The following is a 24,899-nucleotide window of genomic DNA, read 5'->3' as shown; positions in this document are numbered from 1 at the left end:
TCACATGACTTCACCGCTAAGGCTAAGGTGGCTAATGTTGGGCTATAAAGGAACTACAGCACGGTCACATGACTTCACGTCACCTCCGCTAAGCTAAAGGTGGCTAATGTTGGGTTATAAAGGAACTACAGCACGGTCACATGACTTCACTTCACCACCGCTAAGCTAAGGGAGGCTAATGTTGGGCTATAAAGGAACTACAGCACGGTCACATGACTTCACGTCACCACCGCTAAGCTAAAGGTGGCTAATGTTGGGCTATTAAAGGAACTACAGCACCGGTCACATGACTTCACATCACCACCCGCTAAGCTAAAGGTGGCTAATGTTGGGCTATTAAAGGAACTACAGCACGGTCACATGACTTCACGTCACCTCCGCTAAGCTAAAGGTGGCTAATGTTGGGCTATAAAGGAACTACAGCACGGTCACATGACTTCACATCACCACCGCTAAGCTAAAGGTGGCTAATGTTGGGCAATAAAGGAACTACAGCACGGTCACATGACTTCACGTCACCTCCGCTAAGCTAAAGGTGGGCTAATGTTGGGCTATAAAGGAACTACAGCACGGTCACATGACTTCACGTCACCACCGCTAAGCTAAAGGCGGCTAATGTTGGGCTATAAAGGAACTACAGCACGGTCACATGACTTCACCACCGCTAAGCTAAAGGAGGCTAATGTTGGGCTATAAAGGAACTACAGCACGGTCACATGACTTCACATCACCTCCGCTAAGCTAAAGGTGGCTAATGTTGGGCTATAAAGGAACTACAGCACGGTCACATGACTTCACATCACCTCCGCTAAGCTAAAGGTGGCTAATGTTGGGCTATAAAGGAACTACAGCACGGTCACATGACTTCACGTCACCACTGCTAAGCTAAAGGAGGCTAATGTTGGGCTATAAAGGAACTACAGCACGGTCACATGACTTCACATCACCACCGCTAAGCTAAAGGAGGCTAATGTTGGGCTATAAAGGAAGTACAGCACGGTCACATGACTTCACGTCTCCACACCAGGGTTTTGGACTCATTCCTGGATATAGAAAAAGGAGCTGCAGCTTTCAGATGTTGACACAGGCCCTTTTCTGCATTTTAAGTTTGTTAAATAAAATACCTTCTCTCAGTCACACGATCATCCTCCAGAGGAACACAGGGTGGTGTAAACGATGACGCGGCATTAACAAACGGCCCGGACAGGAAGGGGTGACTCAGCAGCTTCTGATGCAACACTGACCACTAAATATTTCATCCATGTTGCTCACAACTCCGATTATCAATCCCCGAGACACCGATGCTCGGCCAATATGTGGAAATATCAGTCACGGAAAAAACACACGACTGTGGGTTTGTAGTTTTAATATAAATCTGGATGTTAGCAGCGCTTGGTTCACTTCCTCAGGTATAAGATTGAACACCGAATGCTTGATAATACCTAGATAGTGAGCCTGGATGCCTGCAGCAGATCAAACACACCGAACCCTCTTCAAAGGTCTGATCTATTTTTAATATTCTCTATTTTTACTGCAGCAGTGACCAGAACAGAGACGGGGAACAAGCCTTTCAATACAGAACCAGAACAGAGACGGGGAACAAGCCTTTCAATACAGAACCAGAACAGAGACAGAGAACAAGCCTTTCAATACAGAACCAGAACAGAGACGGGGAACAAGCCTTTCAATACAGAACCAGAACAGAGACAGAGAACAAGCCTTTCAATCCAGAACCAGAACAGAGACGGGGAACAAGCCTTTCAATACAGAACCAGAACAGAGACGGGGAACAAGCCTTTCAATACAGAACCAGAACAGAGACGGAGAACAAGCCTTTCAATACAGAACCAGAACAGAGACAGAGAACAAGCCTTTCAATACAGAACCAGAACAGAGACAGAGAACAAGCCTTTCAATACAGAACCAGAACAGAGACGGGGAACAAGCCTTTCAATACAGAACCAGAACAGAGACGGAGAACAAGCCTTTCAATACAGAACCAGAACAGAGACAGAGAACAAGCCTTTCAATACAGAACCAGAACAGAGACAGAGAACAAGCCTTTCAATCCAGAACCAGAACAGAGACGGGGTACAAGCCTTTCAATACAGAACCAGAACAGAGACAGAGAACAAGCCTTTCAATACAGAACCAGAACAGAGACAGAGAACAAGCCTTTCAATACAGAACCAGAACAGAGACGGGGAACAAGCCTTTCAATACAGAACCAGAACAGAGACGAGGAACAAGCCTTTCAATACAGAACCAGAACAGAGACAGAGAACAAGCCTTTCAATACAGAACCAGAACAGAGACGGGGGACAAGCCTTTCAATACAGAACCAGAACAGAGAACAAGCCTTTCAATACAGAACCAGAACAGAGACGGGGAACAAGCCTTTCAATACAGAACCAGAACAGAGACAGAGAACAAGCCTTTCAAAACAGAACCAGAACAGAGACAGAGAACAAGCCTTTCAAAACAGAACCAGAACAGAGACGGGGAACAAGCCTTTCAATACAGAACCAGAACAGAGACAGAGAACAAGCCTTTCAATACAGAACCAGAACAGAGACGGGGAAATTCACGGGAAATTGGGTTTGATGCTTTTTAGACATTTAAGAATTTTTATTTATTTATTAAATAAAAAATTAAAGAGTTGAATAAATGAAATTAAATATGATAAAGAAAAAACTAAAATATATAATAGAAGATAATATAATCAAGAATAAAATAAATGAATAAAATCTATATAAAAAATGCAATAAAATAAAAAATATATATAATATTAAAGAAAAATTATTAAAGAAAATTATAAAGAAAAATAATTAAATTAAATTAAATTTTGCAATGAATAAAAACATTAATGATAATAACTAATATAATAAATAATTTAAAATAAAATTAATAAATAATCAGAAAATATATTTAAAAGCGAGAAAAAAAATGAAAACAATACATAATAAAATAAAATACATATATTTCCGGTGTTAATAATACATATATATAAATATGTATCTGTGTTGCTCTCCTTACCTCGATGCTGGTGCTAAGGCTGGGCAGCGTCTCCGAGGCGGTCGTCGGGCTCTGGAGGCTCGAGAAGTCCCAAAGCTGGACGGGCGCCATCGGGTCCGCCGGCTTCGACGACTCCCCCCAACGCTGGCTCTGGTCCAATAAAGTCACTTCGTAAAACTCCTGGATATCTGGGAAGGAAGACAAAAATAAAATAAATCACTCTTTTTAAAATCAACCAAAAAACAGTTTTCTCAGCTTTTATGAAATGAAAGAAGAACAAAACTTGCAGGATACAAAAAAACGTCTTTAATGAAACTCTGGGTGTTTCTCAATGTCGAGGACGCTTCCTTGGTAGGACATGTCTTTCCGAGTCAGGTCCATCAGAGGCTAGGCAAGTATCCTTCCTGGCATTCGGAGTACGAAGAGTGGAACAGGCGAGCAAGTGTGCGTCACATGAGAGGCCCCGCCTCTTACATTTTCCGCCACAGATTTGGGAAATTGGTCCGTGCGCAAAGCATTGTGGGGATTTTAAGACCGCGGAGGATACACTGGTGCAGCCTTGAAATTTCCCGCAACGAAGGATTCAGTCCTCGGTAGAATTCCAAGGATCCTGGACATTGGCGGCACTCGATGACGTAGCATCCTTGAAATAGTGGCTCTGAAGGATCCTTCCTCGACATTGAGAAACACCCCCTGCATGATTAGCTTTTCAAAATAAAAGATGATTAGGACTGGTTTGTTGTTTATTTGGTATATTTTAAAAGCGAATGAGGAGAGACAGAGAGAGGAGGAGGTGAGGAGAGACAAAGAGAGGTGAGAGAGGGGGGAGAGACAGGTGAGGAGAGACAGGTGAGGAGAGACAGGTGAGGAGGAGGTGAGGAGAGACAGGTGAGGAGAGACAGGTGAGGAGAGACAGGTGAAGAGGTGAGGTGAGACAAAAAGGTGTAAAATGAAGGGAACTTGTGATTATCATGCAATGTTTACACAGTATTAGGTACGCTTGCAGGAACAGTGTGTGTGTGTGTGTGTGTGTGGGGTTATTAAAGGTCGCTATCAGCTGTTCTTCATCAGGTTACGTGGTTGCATAGCGTCGAGAGCAAACACAACAACAGACTCGCTGCTATCAAGGAACACTCTTTAAAGTAGAGACACTACATACTGATATACACCTGAACATCAGCAGGAGAGGACTCTTTAAAGTAGAGACACTACATACTGATATACACCTGAACATCAGCAGGAGAGGACTCTTTAAAGTAGAGACACTATATACTGATATATACCTGAACATCAGCAGGAGAGGACTCTTTAAAGTAGAGACACTACATACTGATATACACCTGAACATCAGCAGGAGAGGACTCTTTAAAGTAGAGACACTACACACTGATATACACCTGAACATCAGCAGGAGAGGACTCTTTAAAGTAGAGACACTACATACTGATATACACCTGAACATCAGCAGGAGAGGACTCTTTAAAGTAGAGACACTACATACTGATATACACCTGAACATCAGCAGGAGAGGACTCTTTAAAGTAGAGACACTACATACTGATATACACCTGAAACATCAGCAGGAGAGGAATCTTTAAAGTAGAGCACTACACACTGATATACACCTGAACATCAGCAGAGAGAGGACTCTTTAAAGATGAGACACTACATACTGATATACACCTGAACATCAGCAGGAGAGGACTCTTTAAAGTAGAGGACACTACATACTGATATACACCTGAACATCAGCAGGAGAGGACTCTTTAAGTAGAGACACTACATACTGATATACACCTGAACATCAGCAGGAGAGGACTCTTAAAGTAGAGACACTACATACTGATATACAACCTGAACATCAGCAGGAGAGGACTCTTTAAAGTAGAGACACTACATACTGATATACACCTGAACATCAGCAGGAGAGGACTCTTTAAAGTAGAGGACACTATATACTGATATATACCTGAACATCAGCAGGAGAGGACTCTTTAAAGTAGAGACACTACATACTGATATACACCTGAACATCAGCAGGAGAGGACTCTTTAAAGTAGAGACACTACACACTGATATACACCTGAACATCAGCAGGAGAGGACTCTTTAAAGTAGAGACACTACATACTGATATACACCTGAACATCAGCAGGAGAGGACTCTTTAAAGTAGAGACACTACATACTGATATACACCTGAACATCAGCAGGAGAGGACTCTTTAAAGTAGAGACACTACATACTGATATACACCTGAACATCAGCAGGAGAGGACTCTTTAAAGTAGAGACACTACATACTGATATACACGCTGAACATCAGCAGGAGAGGACTCTTTAAAGTAGAGACACTACATACTGATATACACCTGAACATCAGCAGGAGAGGACTCTTTAAAGTAGAGACACTACACACTGATATACACCTGAACATCAGCAGGAGAGGACTCTTTTAAAGTAGAGACACTACATACTGATATACACCTGAACATCAGCAGGAGAGGACTCTTTAAGTAGAGACACTACATACTGATATACACCTGAACATCAGCAGGAGAGGACTCTTTAAAGTAGAGACACTACATACTGATATACACCTGAACATCAGCAGGAGAGGACTCTTTAAAGTAGAGACACTACATACTGATATACACCTGAACATCAGCAGGAGAGGACTCTTTAAAGTAGAGACACTACATACTGATATACACCTGAACATCAGCAGGAGAGGACTCTTTAAAGTAGAGACACTACTACTGATATACACCTGAACATCAGCAGGAGAGGACTCTTTAAAGTAGAGACACTACATACTGCATATACACCTGAACATCAGCAGGAGAGGACTCTTTTAAAGTAGAGACACTACATCACTGATATACACCTGAACATCAGCAGAGAGGACTCTTTAAAGTAGAGACACTACATACTGATATACACCTGAACATCAGCAGGAGAGGACTCTTTAAAGTAGAGACACTACATACTGATATACACCTGAACATCAGCAGGAGAGGACTCTTTAAAGTAGAGACACTACATACTGATATACACCGAACATCAGCAGGAGAGGACTCTTTAAAGTAGAGACACTACATAACTGATATTACACCTGAACATCAGCAGGAGAGGACTCTTTAAGTAGAGACACTACATACTGATATAACCTGAACATCAGCAGGAGAGGACTCTTTAAAGTAGAGACACTACATACTGATATACACCTGAACATCAGCAGGAGAGGGACTCTTTAAAGTAGAGACACTACATACTGATATACACCTGAACATCAGCAGGAGAGGACTCTTTAAAGTAGAGACACTACATACTGATATACACCTGAACACAGCAGAGAGGACTCTTTAAAGTAGAGACACTACATACTGGATATACACCTGAACATCAGCAGGAGAGACTCTTTAAAGTAGAGACATCACTTACTGATATACACCTGAACATCAGCAGGAGAGGACTCTTTAAAGTAGAGACACACCATACATGATATACACCTGAACATCAGCAGGAGAGGACTCTTTAAAGTAGAGAACTACATACTGATATACACCTCTGAACATCAGCAGGAGAGGACTCTCTTAAAGTAGAGACACTACTACTGATATACACCTGAACATCAGCAGGAGAGGACTCTTTAAAGTAGAGACACTACATACTGATATACACCTGAACATCAGCAGGAGAGGACTCTTTAAGTAAATGATACAACTGAACACAGCAGGAGAGACTCTAAAGTAGAGACACTACCATACTGTAACACCCTGAACATCAGCAGGAGAGGACTCTTTAAAGTAGAGACACTACATACTGATCTACACCTGAACATCAGCAGGAGAGGACTCTTTAAAGTAGAGACACTACATACTGATATACACCTGAACATCAGCAGGAGAGGACTCTTTAAAGTAGAGACACTACATACTGATATACACCTGAACATCAGCAGGAGAGGACTCTTTAAAGTAGAGACACTACATACTGATATACACCTGAACATCAGCAGGAGAGGACTCTTTAAAGTAGAGACACTACATACTGATATACACCTGAACATCAGCAGGAGAGGACTCTTTAAAGAGTCCTCTCCTGCTGATGTTCAGGTGTACATCAGCAGGAGAGGACTCTTTAAAGTAGAGACACTACATACTGATATACACCTGAACATCAGCAGGAGAGGACTCTTTAAAGTAGAGACACTACATACTGATATACACCTGAACATCAGCAGGAGAGGACTCTTTAAAGTAGAGACACTACATACTGATATACACCTGAACATCAGCAGGAGAGGACTCTTAAAGTAGAGACACTACATACTGATATACACCTGAACATACAGCAGGAGAGGACTCTTTAAAGTAGAGACACTACATACTGATATACACCTGAACATCAGCAGGAGAGGACTTCTTTAAAGTAGAGACACTACATTCTGATATACACCTGAAGACATCAGCAGGAGAGGACTCTTTAAAGTAGAGACACTATACCTGATATATCACCTGAACATCAGCAGAGAGGACTCTTTAAAGTAGAGAACACTACATACTGATATACACCTGAACATCAGCAGGAGAGGACTCTTAAAGTAGAGACACTACACTACTGATATACACCTGAACATCAGCAGGAGAGGACTCTTTAAAGTAGAGACACTACACACTGATATACACCTGAACATCAGCAGGAGAGGACTCTTTAAAGTAGAGACACTACATACTGATATACACCTGAACATCAGCAGGAGAGGACTCTTTAAAGTAGAGACACTACATACTGATATACACCTGAACATCAGCAGGAGAGGACTCTTTAAAGTAGAGACACTATATACTGATATATACCTGAACATCAGCAGGAGAGGACTCTTTAAAGTAGAGACACTACATACTGATATACACCTGAACATCAGCAGGAGAGGACTCTTTAAAGTAGAGACACTACACACTGATATACACCTGAACATCAGCAGGAGAGGACTCTTTAAAGTAGAGACACTACATACTGATATACACCTGAACATCAGCAGGAGAGGACTCTTTAAAGTAGAGACACTACAACTGATATACACCTGAACATCAGCAGGAGAGGGACTCTTTAAAGTAGAGACACTATATACTGATATATACCTGAACATCAGCAGGAGAGGACTCTTTAAAGTAGAGACACTACATACTGATATACACCTGAACATCAGCAGGAGAGGACTCTTTAAAGTAGAGACACTACACACTGATATACACCTGAACATCAGCAGGAGAGGACTCTTTAAGTAGAGACACTACACACTGATATACACCTGAACATCAGCAGGAGAGGACTCTTTAAAGTAGAGACACTACATACTGATATACACCTGAACATCAGCAGGAGAGGACTCTTTAAAGTAGAGGCACTACATACTGATATACACCTGAACATCAGCAGGAGAGTACTCTTTTAAAGTAGAGACACTACATACTGATATACACCTGAACATCAGCAGGAGAGGACTCTTTAAAGTAGAGACACTACACACTGATATACACCTGAACATCAGCAGGAGAGGACTCTTTAAAGTAGAGACACTACATACTGATATACACCTGAACATCAGCAGGAGAGGACTCTTTAAAGTAGAGACACTACATACTGATATACACCTGAACATCAGCAGGAGAGGACTCTTTAAAGTAGAGACACTACATACTGATATACACCTGAACATCAGCAGGAGAGGACTCTTTAAAGTAGAGACACTACATACTGATATACACCTGAACATCAGCAGGAGAGGACTCTTTAAAGTAGAGACACTACATACTGATATACACCTGAACATCAGCAGGAGAGGACTCTTTAAAGTAGAGACACTACATACTGATATACACCTGAACATCAGCAGGAGAGGACTCTTTAAAGTAGAGACACTACATACTGATATACACCTGAACATCAGCAGGAGAGGACTCTTTAAAGTAGAGACACTACATTCTGATATACACCTGAAGATCAGCAGGAGAGGACTCTTTAAAGTAGAGACACTACATACTGATATACACCTGAACATCAGCAGGAGAGGACTCTTTAAAGTAGAGACTCTACATACTGATATACACCTGAACATCAGCAGGAGAGGACTCTTTAAAGTAGAGACTCTACATACTGATATACACCTGAACATCAGCAGGAGAGGACTCTTTAAAGTAGAGACACTACATACTGATATACACCTGAACATCAGCAGGAGAGGACTCTTTAAAGTAGAGACACTACATACTGATATACACCTGAACATCAGCAGGAGAGGACTCTTTAAAGTAGAGACTCTACATACTGATATACACCTGAACATCAGCAGGAGAGGACTCTTTAAAGTAGAGACTCTACATACTGATATACACCTGAACATCAGCAGGAGAGGACTCTTTAAAGTAGAGACACTACATACTGATATACACCTGAACATCAGCAGGAGAGGACTCTTTAAAGTAGAGACACTACATACTGATATACACCTGAACATCAGCAGGAGAGGACTCTTTAAAGTAGAGACACTACATACTGATATACACCTGAACATCAGCAGGAGAGGACTCTTTAAAGTAGAGACACTACATTCTGATATACACCTGAAGATCAGCAGGAGAGGACTCTTTAAAGTAGAGACACTATATACTGATATATACCTGAACATCAGCAGGAGAGGACTCTTTAAAGTAGAGACACTACATACTGATATACACCTGAACATCAGCAGGAGAGGACTCTTTAAAGTAGAGACACTACATACTGATATACACCTGAACATCAGCAGGAGAGGACTCTTTAAAGTAGAGACACTACATACTGATATACACCTGAACATCAGCAGGAGAGGACTCTTTAAAGTAGAGACACTACATACTGATATACACCTGAACATCAGCAGGAGAGGACTCTTTAAAGTAGAGACACTACATACTGATATACACCTGAACATCAGCAGGAGAGGACTCTTTAAAGTAGAGACACTACATACTGATATACACCTGAACATCAGCAAGAGAGGACTCTTTAAAGTAGAGACACTACATACTGATATACACCTGAACATCAGCAGGAGAGGACTCTTTAAAGTAGAGACACTACATACTGATATACACCTGAACATCAGCAGGAGAGGACTCTTTAAAGTAGAGACACTACATTCTGATATACACCTGAACATCAGCAGGAGAGGACTCTTTAAAGTAGAGACACTACATACTGATATACACCTGAACATCAGCAGGAGAGGACTCTTTAAAGTAGAGACACTACATTCTGATATACACCTGAACATCAGCAGGAGAGGACTCTTTAAAGTAGAGACACTACATACTGATATACACCTGAACATCAGCAGGAGAGGACTCTTTAAAGTAGAGACACTACATACTGATATACACCTGAACATCAGCAGGAGAGGACTCTTTAAAGTAGAGACACTACAGACTGATATACACCTGAACATCAGCAGGAGAGGACTCTTTAAAGTAGAGACACTACACACTGATATACACCTGAACATCAGCAGGAGAGGACTCTTTAAAGTAGAGACACTACATACTGATATACACCTGAACATCAGCAGGAGAGGACTCTTTAAAGTAGAGACACTACATACTGATATACACCTGAACATCAGCAGGAGAGGACTCTTTAAAGTAGAGACACTACATACTGATATACACCTGAACATCAGCAGGAGAGGACTCTTTAAAGTAGAGACACTACATTCTGATATACACCTGAACATCAGCAGGAGAGGACTCTTTAAAGTAGAGACACTACATACTGATATACACCTGAACATCAGCAGGAGAGGACTCTTTAAAGTAGAGACACTACATTCTGATATACACCTGAACATCAGCAGGAGAGGACTCTTTAAAGTAGAGACACTACATACTGATATACACCTGAACATCAGCAGGAGAGGACTCTTTAAAGTAGAGACACTACATACTGATATACACCTGAACATCAGCAGGAGAGGACTCTTTAAAGTAGAGACACTACAGACTGATATACACCTGAACATCAGCAGGAGAGGACTCTTTAAAGTAGAGACACTACACACTGATATACACCTGAACATCAGCAGGAGAGGACTCTTTAAAGTAGAGACACTACACACTGATATATACCTGAACATGTAGAGAAAGAGAGGGACTCTTTAGTTCCTCTACAAACTCTTTCCAGTCTTTCTGGTTCTTTTCAGTAAAAGTTATTTTAATTCAGCCAGGATTTGTTCGCCCTGTTTTCTGGCTCAGCCCAACATGTCAGTGCCACGTTGATCTGTGCATAATCAGCGCTCTGTAATCTGCTGCAGAATCTAAATCAAGAATCCAACTTTCATATTAAAATGCTGCATATTTCTGTTAGTTTTGCACTAAATGCTGAAATATATGTGACGTCTGCTGAGAAGACGCATCTCTAAACAAAAGATCCAAACACAGATAATAATCAGCTGTTATGTAATACTCTCTGATGACTGAAAATAACTTGAGAAACCTAAAAATATAAAAGTTCCCTTTCCTGTCTGACTCTTCTCTGAACAGTTAGCTCTGCAGGATGAATACTTGTACTTCCTATACTTTAACTGCACACTTATTACTTCTACTTTAACAACAAAAACAATACTTTTGCTTCGAGTCATTTAACTAGTTTTTACTGCAGAATAAATAAATAATGTTAATACTTTAACTACATTTAACTGCAAAAACAATGCTATTACTTTCTGTTTGTTTGACTGCATGTCTGTGTTTATCCGTCATTATTTCAGGAACATCAATAAACAGCTCCTGACTGTACGCTTTGTTCTGATTGGACAGACTCTGATTCTTCTCGTTACAGCTGCTGTCGCTGAATAGGCATTTTATTTTGGCGGGTCGAGGAGAGAGAGACAAAGAAGCATCTGTACTCTAAAGAAAGATATCAGAGCCCTGTCTGTTCTGTTGTGATTGGTCAACCGCTTAGAGATGTCCCGCCCACTAGGCCTATCACGTACAGATGTCCCGCCTCCCAGGCCTATATCACGTACAGATGTCCCGCCCCCTAGGCCTATCACGTACAGATGTCCCGCCCTCTTAGCCTATCATGTACAGATGTCCCGCCCCCTAGGCCTATCACGTACAGATGTCCCGCCCCCTAGACCTATCACGTACAGATGTCCCTCTCTCTAGGCCTATCACGTACAGATGTCCGCCCCCCAGGCCTATCACGTACAGATGTCCGCCCCCCAGGCCTATCACGTACAGATGTCCCGCCACCCAGGCCTATCACGTACAGATGTCCCACCCCCTAGGCCTATCACGTACAGATGTCCCGCCCCCTAGGCCTATCACGTACAGATTTCCCTCCCCCTAGGCCTATCACGTACAGATGTGATGTCCCGCCCCCTAGGCCTATCACGTACAGATTTCCCGCCCCCTAGGCCTATCACGTACAGATGTGATGTCCCGCCCCCTAGGCCTATCACGTACAGATGTGATGTCCCGCCCCCTAGGCCTATCACGTACAGATTTCCCGCCCCCTAGGCCTATCACGTACAGATGTGATGTCCCGCCCCCTAGGCCTATCACGTACAGATGTCCCGCCCCCTAGGCCTATCACGTACAGATGTGATGTCCCGCCCCCCAGGCCTATCACGTACAGATGTCCCGCCCCCTAGGCCTATCACGTACAGATGTCCCGCCCCCCAGGCCTATCACGTACAGATGAGATGTCCCGCCCCCCTAGGCCTATCACGTACAGATGTCCCGCCCCCCAGGCCTATCACGTACAGATGAGATGTCCCGCCCCCTAGGCCTATCACGTACAGATGTCCCGCCCCCCAGGCCTATCACGTACAGATGAGATGTCCCGCCCCCTAGGCCTATCACGTACAGATGTCCCGCCCCCCAGGCCTATCACGTACAGATGAGATGTCCCGCCCCCCTAGGCCTATCACGTACAGATGTCCCGCCCTCTAGGCCTATCACGTACAGATGTCCCGCCCCATAGGCCTATCACATACAGATGTCCCGCCCCCCAGGCCTATCACGTACAGATGTCCCGCCCCCTAGGCCTATCACGTACAGATGTCCCGCCCCCTAGGCCTATCATGTACAATGTGTCGGAGTGCTAGCCAATAGGAGCGCGTGTGTTCCATAGTGATGTCACTACGTTCTGGAAGTAAACAAAGGAGTCCAATGGAGGATTTTTATACTTTTTTTAAAGTGTTTTTTTTGCTTTATTTAAGTTTGATTCCTGTGTCAAGAATCTAGACATAAGAGCTTCATTTTCCTCTAATTAACCAAAAGAAAGTAAATGAAATGCATGTTTATAACTCTTAAAGACACCTTCTTATTTTATACTTAATAAAAGCATTTCACCCGGACTTCTTGAGGTTAAAATAATCCCATATAGCTGATTTTAAGATATATTTGTTTAGTTTTTACTGTATTTATTGACATTACCAGATTTATATATACGGTTATTATTTAATGTAAGTTGGGCAACTCAAAAACGCCACTAATTTACATGCAAAGGTTCCTTAAAAACATTAGATAAATGCCTAAAAAAAGCCTTAACTTAAGTAAAGAGTTTGAGTTCTTCTCCTGTGATAATATTATATATTATATTCAGGGTTAATGAGCGTAGGGAGAAAATGTGTACAGATAAATGCGGTTTATAAATAAAGGTGAGAAAGTGACTCGCATGTCTAAGCTAACAGTTTAAAGATGACTCTGGACACGAGAGATGGGATTAGATTAAAGAGAGAGCGATCATATTAACCACTTAGAGGGAAACACAAAGGCTCCGGTTGTAAAGGACAGTAATTAAAGACCGGATTATACTGCCGTCGCTATCAGAGGGAAATACACAACGTCCAAAACACCAGAGGCCTGTACTACGAAGCCGGATGTTCTCTTAGCTAACTTCAGGGAAATCTCGGGCTTTCCGGTCCTACGACGCTGGTTCTCTTTTTAGCAGGCTAGATTTCCATGGTAACTTATGCTGAGCGGCTAGCCTGGTCCGGAGCAGGTTAGGTGGCAGGCTAAGAGATCAACTCAGTGAAAGCACCGCCTGCTGACCAATCAGAGCTCAGTGTGCGGAGTTTAAAGCTATCAAGTCATATTACAGGATAGAGGAAATACAGACAAACTGCCGTTGCAGGAAAGACGGCCGGCAAAAATCAACTGACTGTGTGAACGTGAACATTAATAGAATATCCCCTCCCATCTTCAGAGCAATCTGACTATTATAACATTAGCGTTAAGAAAGCTTACTTAAATATCTGCCACAACATAAGTAACCGGATCAGAGTAACATTACGTACAGTCCGCGGCACTGTGAGTGCAGACGTAGATGTGTCCCATTATCATTCATATCATATCACATCATAATGTATCATATATCTCCTTATCTGAGTCAGCTGAGCCGTATCTGGCCGTGCAACACTCACAGTGTCACATACTGGATGCAGAAGTATTATTTTAAGCAACACATTAAGTTGACGAAACACTCGAGTCAAATGTAATTAAAGTCAGATCCACTCGTGTCTTGGACGGGGCAGTGATTTCATAAACCTGTTAATGAACGTATTCAAACACTTTCTCTGTTACCAGCTGTATTCACCTTGCAGGTGCAGCTATGTGGCTTTGATCCTGGATAAAGTGTTTAAGTCATGGATGTTTAAAGTTTAACTTCTTCATATTTGACTAATATTAAAGTTCACTTTTCATTCAGGAAGTATGACGCTGCGCTGTCAGTACGCTTGTCCATGTTTGTGATTGGTCGAATGCTCCAGATACCACCCCTTTCATGTGAACGCGCACCTAACTAGATAGGACACGGCTGGCTTGAGCGATCCACTTGATAACCAGCGTCGTAGTACAGTTTAGCCAGAGCGCGTATGTTTTGGATTGGGCCAACCGGTTAACTCAGACATATCCAGGTTAGGTTGAACCAGCTTCGTAGTACAGGCCTCTGAGGCCAACAACAACAACAACAGCAGCACACCCCGAGGTCAACAACAACAACACGCTTCAACACTAAAACACTCCTGAATGCGGAGAGGAATAGAGTGGTACAGTGATGAGTCCTAAAACCAGGAAGTGAGTCAGCATTTCTCCACTTCCTGTTCCCTGGTCTCAGAGCCAATGGGATCTCTCCATAGGATGTTTGAAAATATCTGTAAATAAGGTCTGTGGTTGAGACACGTTGAAGAGACGGATCACGTTTTGTTCTAGGACATTAAATCCATCAGCAGTGACCCCTCTGGTGATTTCTGAAGAGTTTACGTGTCTGAGAAACGATGGTTGTTACCAAGTGGCTGAATAGGACTACAGAAGTTGTGGTCGTTGTACGTCATTACGCCGAACACGTAAACACTCCTCTAAGTTAGTTAGCCCTGTTCTGCTTGAAAGCAAGTACCTGCCTCCTGCAGACTGTTCAAACAAACGCTTCAACTCGTTCCATTTAGAATCTGTGTGTTTGAATATGGATCTGAAATTGGCGTGACGTTGAAGTCGTGCTGCTGGACTCGGCTGTAGTTCCTTTATAGCATAACGTTAGCATTTAGCTTCTGGAGATTAGATTTATGATTCAAACATTATAAAAGTAGGGTAGACGTGTGGAGATTATCCGGCTGAACAAAACGTTTTTCAAACAGGTTTGTTTTCCACAGATCTTATTTTTTACAATATTCCAAAATCCTCTGGAGAAATCCTGTTGGCTCTGAGACGAGGGAACCAGCAGCTTCCTTCAGGGTAAATACGTCCTCCCTGCACCGCTCGATAATCAAGACTTTTAACAGCTTGATTTAATATTGTCAAATACTTCTCAAAACTAAGAAAAACTGGAATATTTTAGGACTTTTTAATGCTGAATTTTACATTTTAAAATACTATTAAAATTAGAAAACTGGAATATTTTGTCGACTCCATAAAGTTTTATTCTCGTTTTGAAATTACTACTGAAAACAAAGAAATATGAATAGTATTTTTGACAACGTTTACATTTAATGTATCAGCAAGCCAGGATACTAAACGTGTTATTGATTTGTTTCATTATCGATTAATTGTTGGGTCTTTAAATCTTTGAGAATAATCAAATGTATGTTCACTTCAACTCTTCACCCACTTTAAACAAATATGTCATATTTTGTTTACAATTTGCATTAAAATCAATAATGTACACATGAAAACTAAAACATGCTATGATCATAACGTCATAATATCAAGACATTATGATAGAAAACATTAAACTATATTAGATATTCATTCATTGTGCCGCTGCGTCTCTCTGGGTGCGTTTGTCACGATCGCCCTGACGTCTGACGAAAAATACATTTCTGTCTCTCCAATCTGCAAAACCCCCCAAAAAAGATGTCTGAGCTCCGTGTAATCCCTCCGAGGACACGACGATTACCCCCAGTAATCCACACACACACACACACACACACACACACACACACTCTCTCTGTTCACACCAGCCTGATTCCACCCAGAGAATCTGAGGTTTTCCATTTTAATAAATCATAGCTTTTTCTCAAAGCGAGTTGGATGTAGAAAAGTCAGAATCAATATAGAATTTTTTTATTTTAAAGTAAATTCAGATTGAACATAGAAAAAATGTAAATTATAGTGTCCGTCCAAAAAAAATAATTAACCGTTGAAGGATGGGATCGGAGACTAAAAGCTTTAGGAATCCAAACTATAACATATAATAAGAACCCTGTATCAAGATTGATGCAAAACAAGTGACCTTTGACCTTTTTAGAGAGGTTTAGCAAACAAACACTTCTGGGGTCATTTGGGTGGATTTTCCATATCTCTGGAACCCATTGGTCGATTTTGGTGGTTGACACCTCTTTTTAACCGTTAGAGCCAATACAATCGAGAGGGGGTTCCTAAATCCATCTAAACATTACCATTGGTGAATGAGAGTGAAGCGCAGCCAGCAAGCCCAAAACCGGAACCTAGGTTGTAGCTCTCATACACTCTATATGAAAACCACGCTTTTTGCCATAAATGTTATGATGGATTATCAGTAATCATTTCAAAGTGACACAGAGACATTGGATCAACCTTCATATGCGTTTGTATGCATTTGAACACTACTTTTGATCAGAAAACAGCAAAGGTGAGACGTATTTGCCGTTTTGGCTCCGTAAAGTGAAGTTGTGTGTTGTCTTTGCTTGCCTTCGCTGCCGTGAGTTTTGGTCGCACAGTGATGATACGTATACCATTGGAATCTGTGGAATCTCAGCTTTCATATGATATCTAGTTTGTGCAGATCTGATGAAGTATAAAAGATTGCTACCGTGAGTTATGTGCTAAGTGCGTTAGCACTCTTTCGCTTAGTGCTAATTCAGACGCTCGGCGTTAGACTTTGTTAATATTGTCAGATAGCTGAGTTTCTTCCCGTTAAGTGGGTATGACACATTAATAGGTTGTTAAATGTTAAGAAGCCCTGAGACAGTTTCGTGAAAATTTCATGAAAAGCCCCCGCTTTTTTAAAAATTATTTTAACAACATTTTTATATTAAATTATTATTAACTTTTTTTTTTTTAAATAAATCAACATTGAAAAAGTTGTTTAACAGAATTTCCGACATTTTCAGAAATTACTTACGCTTTTATTTATTTTTTATAAATCAACGTTTTTAAAAGTACCTTTATTTTTGTGATTTTTTGAAAAATAATTTCAGTTTCGGGAAATTATTTATTTTTAAAAATATTTCCTATTTTTTTTTTAAATAACCTCACTTTGGACACATTTGAGAATCACTTAAAAAAAACATTTAGTGATTTCTAGAAAAAGTCAAATTGTCATTTTTAATAAAATCAACTTTAAAAATGTTGAAAAAATTACCAAAATCTTCAAATATAAATAGTTAGATTATCCTGTGTTAGTAATAGTATGAATAATCCAAAATCCCATGGAGAGATCCCATTGGAGCAGAGAGATGCTGCCTTCAGGGACCAACACAGAAATACACCATCCCAGCACCTGAGCTGACGAGGTGTAAAGGCATCCGATGTGACGAACAGGAGAGGAAGAGGAGCAGGAAGCAGCTTCATCTATTAGTGATGAAGACGCTGAGGTTTGCAGGACGAAGAGTAAAGGCTGCTGATGGTTTGAAAGCTGATTTGTACACGCGTCTCCTGAAAGCACTGTGTTTCCTGTGAGGTGATGGAGAGGCTAACACTTATGTAAATATATTTATCAATCCAAACATGTATACATGTCCATTCGAATGACCAACGTTTTACCTTGTTTTTGTAAATGACCTCACTTTAAATAATACTCGTTTAAAACAATTTAAAGAAAAATACACAATGAAAACAGTGTCGGACATAAAAGGAGATAAATTACAAAAGTTAGAAAAAAATAGCTAAATTTGGAGGAAAAAATACTTGATTTTTGTGAAATTAAATCACTTTGAAAAATCATCCCAAAATGTAAAAAGTAAGTTTTTTAAATGTACCTTATTATTGTTGAATTATCACATTTCTGAAGCGGGTCAGAAATCAACAGGGTCAAAAAGGACAAAAATGTTCCATGTAAATTCAGAATTCCCCCAAGAACCTTAAGCGCCTAAAATTTGGCAAAAATGTTGATATATTCAACAGTTTTGGAAACATGTTCCCATAATATTTAAAGGTCACCTATCATGCTATTTTTAGGCAATAGCATAGGTCTCAGATATATAAAAATATATAAAAAACATGTCTATGAAGTGTTTTGCTCAAAATACAAAACAGATCACCCATTCTAGCCATGCCTCATATCCCTCTATTTCACTTCCTGTTTCAAAAGTGCTGATTCTGGGTATAAACAGGTCTCTCTTGAGAATGAGACCCTGTGTCTCAATGAGATTTTCACCTGTATAAATAAAGGCAAACAAATCAAAATAAGAGGGGGCGGAGCTTATGCCGGCTCATGCGGGACCCGGCAGATACTGTCTGAAATGCTGCGGTGATGAAACGCAAGGATTATTAGATCAAGGATTGTTTCTGAAACAGTATGGAGCTCAAAGGCTTTCTCTCTTGCCGGTTATACCACAAGGCGAGTTCCTTTTTATTTCCTGCTTCTTCACACACATGCTCTCCAGTACAGGTTAGCTCTGAGTGTTAGCCATGCTAATGTAAACACCGACCATATTACGTCCAAAACAGTCGGGCATTGTTTCTGATAGCAACGTTTCTGATAGGGCCGTGGGTCCACATTTCAGATATTACGTCATATCGGACGCAAATCTGGATCAGCTCCGTTGTTCCCCCGTTTTTAGAGATTTGGGTACGGAGGAAAAGAGAGAGGGTTTTATTTTCTGACAGTGCGTGAGTTCCCTGACACACCCGGGACTTATGTATAAAAGACATCAAAAAGTGCATTTTGCATGATAGGTCCCCTTTAAAGCCATTATTTATTTCAATGTTGTCTCTTACCCAAGAAGCACTGTGGAAATATCCATGAAATCTTAAATAAAGTCAGCGGAGTTGGACTTGAGGATAAAAAAAGATGTTAGATCTATGAAGTTATGCATTAGTCATAAAAGTCTCTTTATTACTGATGTTTAACAAAGAGCCGCTCGCTGCAATGTTTTAATCTGAACATTGAAGTAAATTCAGTCAAAATTCAGTCGTCTTTCTGTCAAACTTCAATAATAAAAGCTATCTATCTCAACTCTCATTCAGTTTCCAGTCAGTTTTAGAGTCAACTTTTTGTTTCGTACTCAACCTGAAAGGTAGGGTAGGTCAGTTTGAGAAACCGGCTCGAGATCGCTAGAATTTGAAAATACACAGTCGGAACAAATCTGCCACTTCCTTACAGAGCCCCTCCTCCAACACACACGAACGCGCACATGACCAATGAGGGCACGAGATAAGTTTGTGCACAGATGGAAGGCTGACAGGCAGGTAGGCCATCCAGTTATTTTAGCCGGGCCGGCTCAGATGATTGGTCGTGCTTTTTACAGTACTACAGCTTCCACAGATGATATTGAATGTTTTGTCAAAGCACTTCAGATATTCATTGCTATCAGGATGTTAAGAGCATTCCATGGAATATAACAAAAAGTGTTTCTGAAATTAATGACATACCCCACCTTTAAACTTCCTGTCCACTTTCAATAATACAAGTACATATTTTAATGTCAATCTTCATTCAGTTTCCAGTCAACTTTCTGATAACTTTCATTAACAAAAGTCAACATTCGTACGTCAACTTTCAATCAGTTTTCTGTCAACTTTCTGTCAGTTGAGTTTTCGGTCCATTTTGTCTATTAAAAGTCGACATTCTTTCAGTTTTTGAGTCAACTTTTTACTTTTGAAGCCTCAACTTTCTATTATAAAAGTTATGTCAACCTTCAGTAAACTTTCTGTCAACTCTCAGTCAGTTTTTGAGTCAATTCTTTGTTTCGTACTTTCAAATTTAGGAATTCTGACTTTTAACTTTCAGTCCACTTGAGGTCAACCTTCTGTCAACTTTCAATTATAAAAGTCAACTCTCTTATGTCGACCTTCAGTCAGTTTCCAGTCAGTTTCCAGTCAAAAATCTACAATGAAAGCTGACTCTCTTACGTCAGTTTCCAGACAGCTTTGAGCCAACTTCTTGTTTCGTACTTCCAGTCATTTGGAAACTAAAACAGATCTCAACCTGTAACCTCTCCTCACAACAGAAAACTGATGTTCTTCCTTTAGCTGCTGCTGTGGTTTTTGGGGTTATTGAGGATGTTGATTTCTGACATGGTCAAGCTAATAAATGGCAGAAAGTGGTAATATTTGTAGTCTCGGTGCGCTGATTTTGATTCATTTTGTGTAGATTTCACTCAAAACTGCTATTTTCAATCCTAAAAATGTCAGAAATTAATTCAGCATCCTCAATAACCTCCAAAAACCACCCTTAAATTGTCTGCATATGCTAACTAATAGGGCTGTGCAATTAATCGTATTTTAATCGCAATTACGATTTTGGCCTGCCACAATTACGAAAACAACATAATCGTAAAAAACGATTATTTTGCTTTGCTAGGTTGTGACTGTGCAACATATTTGATCTAATTTATTTTAGTCTAATTTATTTGTATTTATCATATTTATATATGTTTAGTAGCTTGTTGAAGTGCGCTCCAAAATATTTGTTGATCTTGTTTATTGGTATTTATTATTTTGATATTATTTATTTAAATGTATCATTTATTTTTGTATTGGTTTTTCAGTTGAATTATACGTTCAGGGAAATCAACAGTTAAAAAGATACTGTTCAAATTATTATTTGTATTTGTTTTAAAGTTCAATAAATGGATGTTTTCAAAGTCAATGAATAATCGTATTTAATAATCGTGATATCAATTATTGACCCAAATAATCGTGATTATGATTTTTGCCATAATCGCACAGCCCTACTAACTAATGTTAATTAAAACATATTATGCTAATTGTGTAAATGTCCCAACATCTGCAGGTTAGCATCCGGCAGTTTCTATGAGCTGGAGACCCTACTCTACATGCCTATCATCACCTCCAGGTTCACAGAGCTGAACCTCGTGTCGTCTGACATTAAAGTGTGTGTCGGTGAATCCACTGACCGATGAGCGCCTGGAACAGGTTGCTCTGGAAGATGTCGATGACTCTCTGGATGGAGCCTCGGAGCTGCCGGTCCTCTGCGTTGTGCAGTTTCGCTCGATAATCCTCCAGCAGCAGCAGCGCCCGCTGTGCATCTGTGGAGGGGAGAGAAAACTGATCTCAGGGCAGCTCTAAACCTGCAGAGCGACACAGACACCAGGTCACTTACTCACGCATTTATTTCACTGCAATACGGCCATATGGTTTTTGTAATGTTTTCTTTGTACTGATTCTAGGGCTGTGCAATTAATCGTATTTTAATCTTGATTACGATTTTGGCTTGCAACGATTACGAAAACAATGTAATCGAAATAAAACGATTATTATTTTTATTAAAAAAAAAAAGAAAATGTTATTTTTTAATTTTTTTTATTGGTTTTTCAGTTTAATTATACTTAAAGTTCAGGGTAATCAACTGTCAAAAACATACTGTTCAAATTTTTTTTTCAATATATGGATGTTTTCAAAGTAAATGGATAATCGTTTTTAATAATCGTGATATCAATTATTGACCAAAATAATCGTGATTATGATTGTTGCTATAATCGCACAGCCCTAACTGATTCTGTTTCTGATTGTATGTAAAGCGTCTTTGAGCATTAGGAAAAGCGCTATACAATTCCAATGTATTATTATTATTGTTATTATCATAAGACTGCTGACCGCCTGAGCTTGCACTACTTGTGTTGTTCTTGTTGTTTGTGTTGTCACATACACAACTACACTGTAGATGGAAAACCAGCAGTGGGTGGAAGTGGACTCCTTTAAGTAAGAGTACAAATACTATGGTTTTAAAATACTCCTAATGAAAACTGATCCCAGGGCAGCTCTAAATCTGCAGAGCAACACAGACGCCAGGTCACTTACTCCTGCATGCAAACTCCTGCATTTCATTTACTGTAAAAAGCCCATAAGGTACAAGGTACTGTTTCTGATTTTATGTAAAGAGCATTTTTAGCGTTAGCAAAAGCACTATAAAAATCCAATGTATTATTATTATTATTATTATTATTATTATTATTATTATTATTATTATTATTATTATTATTATAAGACAGCTGAACGCCTGAGCTTGCACTATTTGTGTTGTTTTTGTTGTCATATACACAACTACACTGAAGATGGAAAACCAGCAGTGGGTGGACTCCTTTAAGTAAAAGTACAAATACTAGTTTGAAATACTCCTTTCCAAGTTAAAGTCCTCCTGAACAGCACAAGTATATCAGATAAATGTAAAGTATAGAAGTACGCAGAATGCAGAGGTATGATATTATTTATTATGAAATACTGATCTGAATGAACATTTCTGCTGCAATAATAATAATAATAATAATAATAATAATAAGATTTAAAAAGGGCTGTGTGGAGAGTTGAGTTTGAATAAAGAAGCTTTAATAGGCGGATGACAGGTTTATGGAGGATCAAAACTTCAAAATCTGCAGCTGAATAAATCAAATCCTGACTCAAATAGAAACCAAAGGAAATCAGATTAAATGTCGTTTGATTCGGGGTGAAGTGGAGTAAAGGGAAGTAGAATTAAGAAGATATTTAACACATAAAAACCTCAATAATTTCAAGTAAATTGTGTTATTTGTTGAGTCCAAAAATAAAAAGTGATATTTAGCCTCTCTCTGGGTCCGAGGCATTTCTCAGTGATAAGTATAATAACATAAACTGATTATTAAAATAGTCTTTACATGGAGCCAGTAATAAGAAAGGATACTTTTAAACACTATATCACAGCTGAAAGTGCTGCAGTGATTAGTCAGTAGGGGCTTGGACTGTGAGCCGTAGGGTCGCCGGTTCAAGTCCCCGACCAGACCTAAATATGGAGTGTGGACTGCTACTTGGAGAGGTCCCAGCTCACCTCCTGCTCTGCTGTGGTGCCCTTGAGCAAGGCACCAGACATCCCCCTTCCCCCCCCACTCCCATTGCTTCCCGGGCGCTGTGCAATAGCTGCCCACCTCTCCTAGTTCTCGACTCCTGGTACTAGACTCCTAGTACTCTGAGTCTAGTACTAGACTCCTGGTTCTAGACTCCTGGTACTAGACTCCTAGCACTAGACTCCTAGCACTAGACTCCTGGTTCTAGACTCCTGGTACTAGACTCCTAGTACTCGGAGTCTAGTACTAGACTCCTGGTACTAGACTCCTGGTACTAGACTCATGGTACTAGACTCCTGGTACTAGACTCATGGTACTAGACTCCTGGTACTAGACTCATGGTACTAGACTCCTAGTACTCTGAGTCTAGTACTAGACTCCTGGTTCTAGACTCCTGGTACTAGACTCCTAGCACTAGACTCCTGGTACTAGACTCCTAGTACTAGACTCCTGGTTCTAGACTCCTGGTACTAGACTCCTAGCACTAGACTCCTGGTACTAGACTCCTAGTACTAGACTCCTGGTTCTAGACTCCTGGTACTAGACTCCTAGTACTCGGAGTCTAGTACTAGACTCCTGGTACTAGACTCCTAGCACTAGACTCCTGGTACTAGACTCCTGGTACTAGACTCCTGGTACTAGACTCCTGGTACTAGACTCCTGGTACTAGACTCCTAGTACTCGGAGTCTAGTACTAGACTCCTGGTACTAGACTCCTGGCACTAGACTCCTGGTACTAGACTCCTGGTACTAGACTCATGGTACTAGACTCCTGGTACTAGACTCATGGTACTAGACTCCTAGCACTAGACTCCTGGTACTAGACTCCTAGCACTAGACTCCTGGTACTAGACTCCTGGTTCTAGACTCCTGGTACTAGACTCCTAGTACTCGGAGTCTAGTACTAGACTCCTGGTGCTAGACTCCTAGCACTAGACTCCTGGTACTAGACTCCTGGTACTAGACTCCTAGCACTAGACTCCTAGTACTAGACTCCTGGTACTAGACTCCTGGTACTAGACTCCTGGTTCTAGACTCCTGGTTCTAGACTCCTGGTGCTAGACTCCTAGTACTAGACTCCTGGTACTAGACTCCTGGTACTAGACTCCTGGTTCTAGACTCCTGGTTCTAGACTCCTGGTACTAATATATATTTCAAGTTATTAACATAGGTTAGGTTGCTTTTAACTCACTGTTGACACCATTTGGGATTTTTTTTCAAGCAAAAGTGTATGAAAATCATAATTATGAGAATATTTGTCTATGTTTTCATGTTTCTACAGTTAATTTATAAATCAGATTATATGTTGTTTGATGGAGCGTAAAGTGGAGCAAAGGGAAGTTTAATGACTAAATGTTCTATTAAA

At 40.5% G+C, this 24,899-nt stretch overlaps 1 protein-coding gene across 1 annotated transcript in view; it reads right to left on the bottom strand.

The window, feature by feature from the left end:
* Nucleotides 1–24,899, bottom strand: part of LOC117498820 (discs large homolog 1-like protein) — a 100,432-nt gene that overhangs the window by 74,385 nt on the left and 1,148 nt on the right. The window contains 2 exon segments of the mRNA XM_034150965.1: nucleotides 3,037–3,203; nucleotides 21,614–21,745. Of these exon segments, the coding sequence (XP_034006856.1) occupies nucleotides 3,037–3,203; nucleotides 21,614–21,745 (299 nt within the window).

This window comes from Trematomus bernacchii, unplaced genomic scaffold (assembly GCF_902827165.1).
Source record: "Trematomus bernacchii unplaced genomic scaffold, fTreBer1.1, whole genome shotgun sequence".
In the NCBI taxonomy this organism is placed as follows: domain Eukaryota; kingdom Metazoa; phylum Chordata; class Actinopteri; order Perciformes; family Nototheniidae; genus Trematomus; species Trematomus bernacchii.
This window is presented reverse-complemented; position numbering and strand designations above follow the sequence as displayed.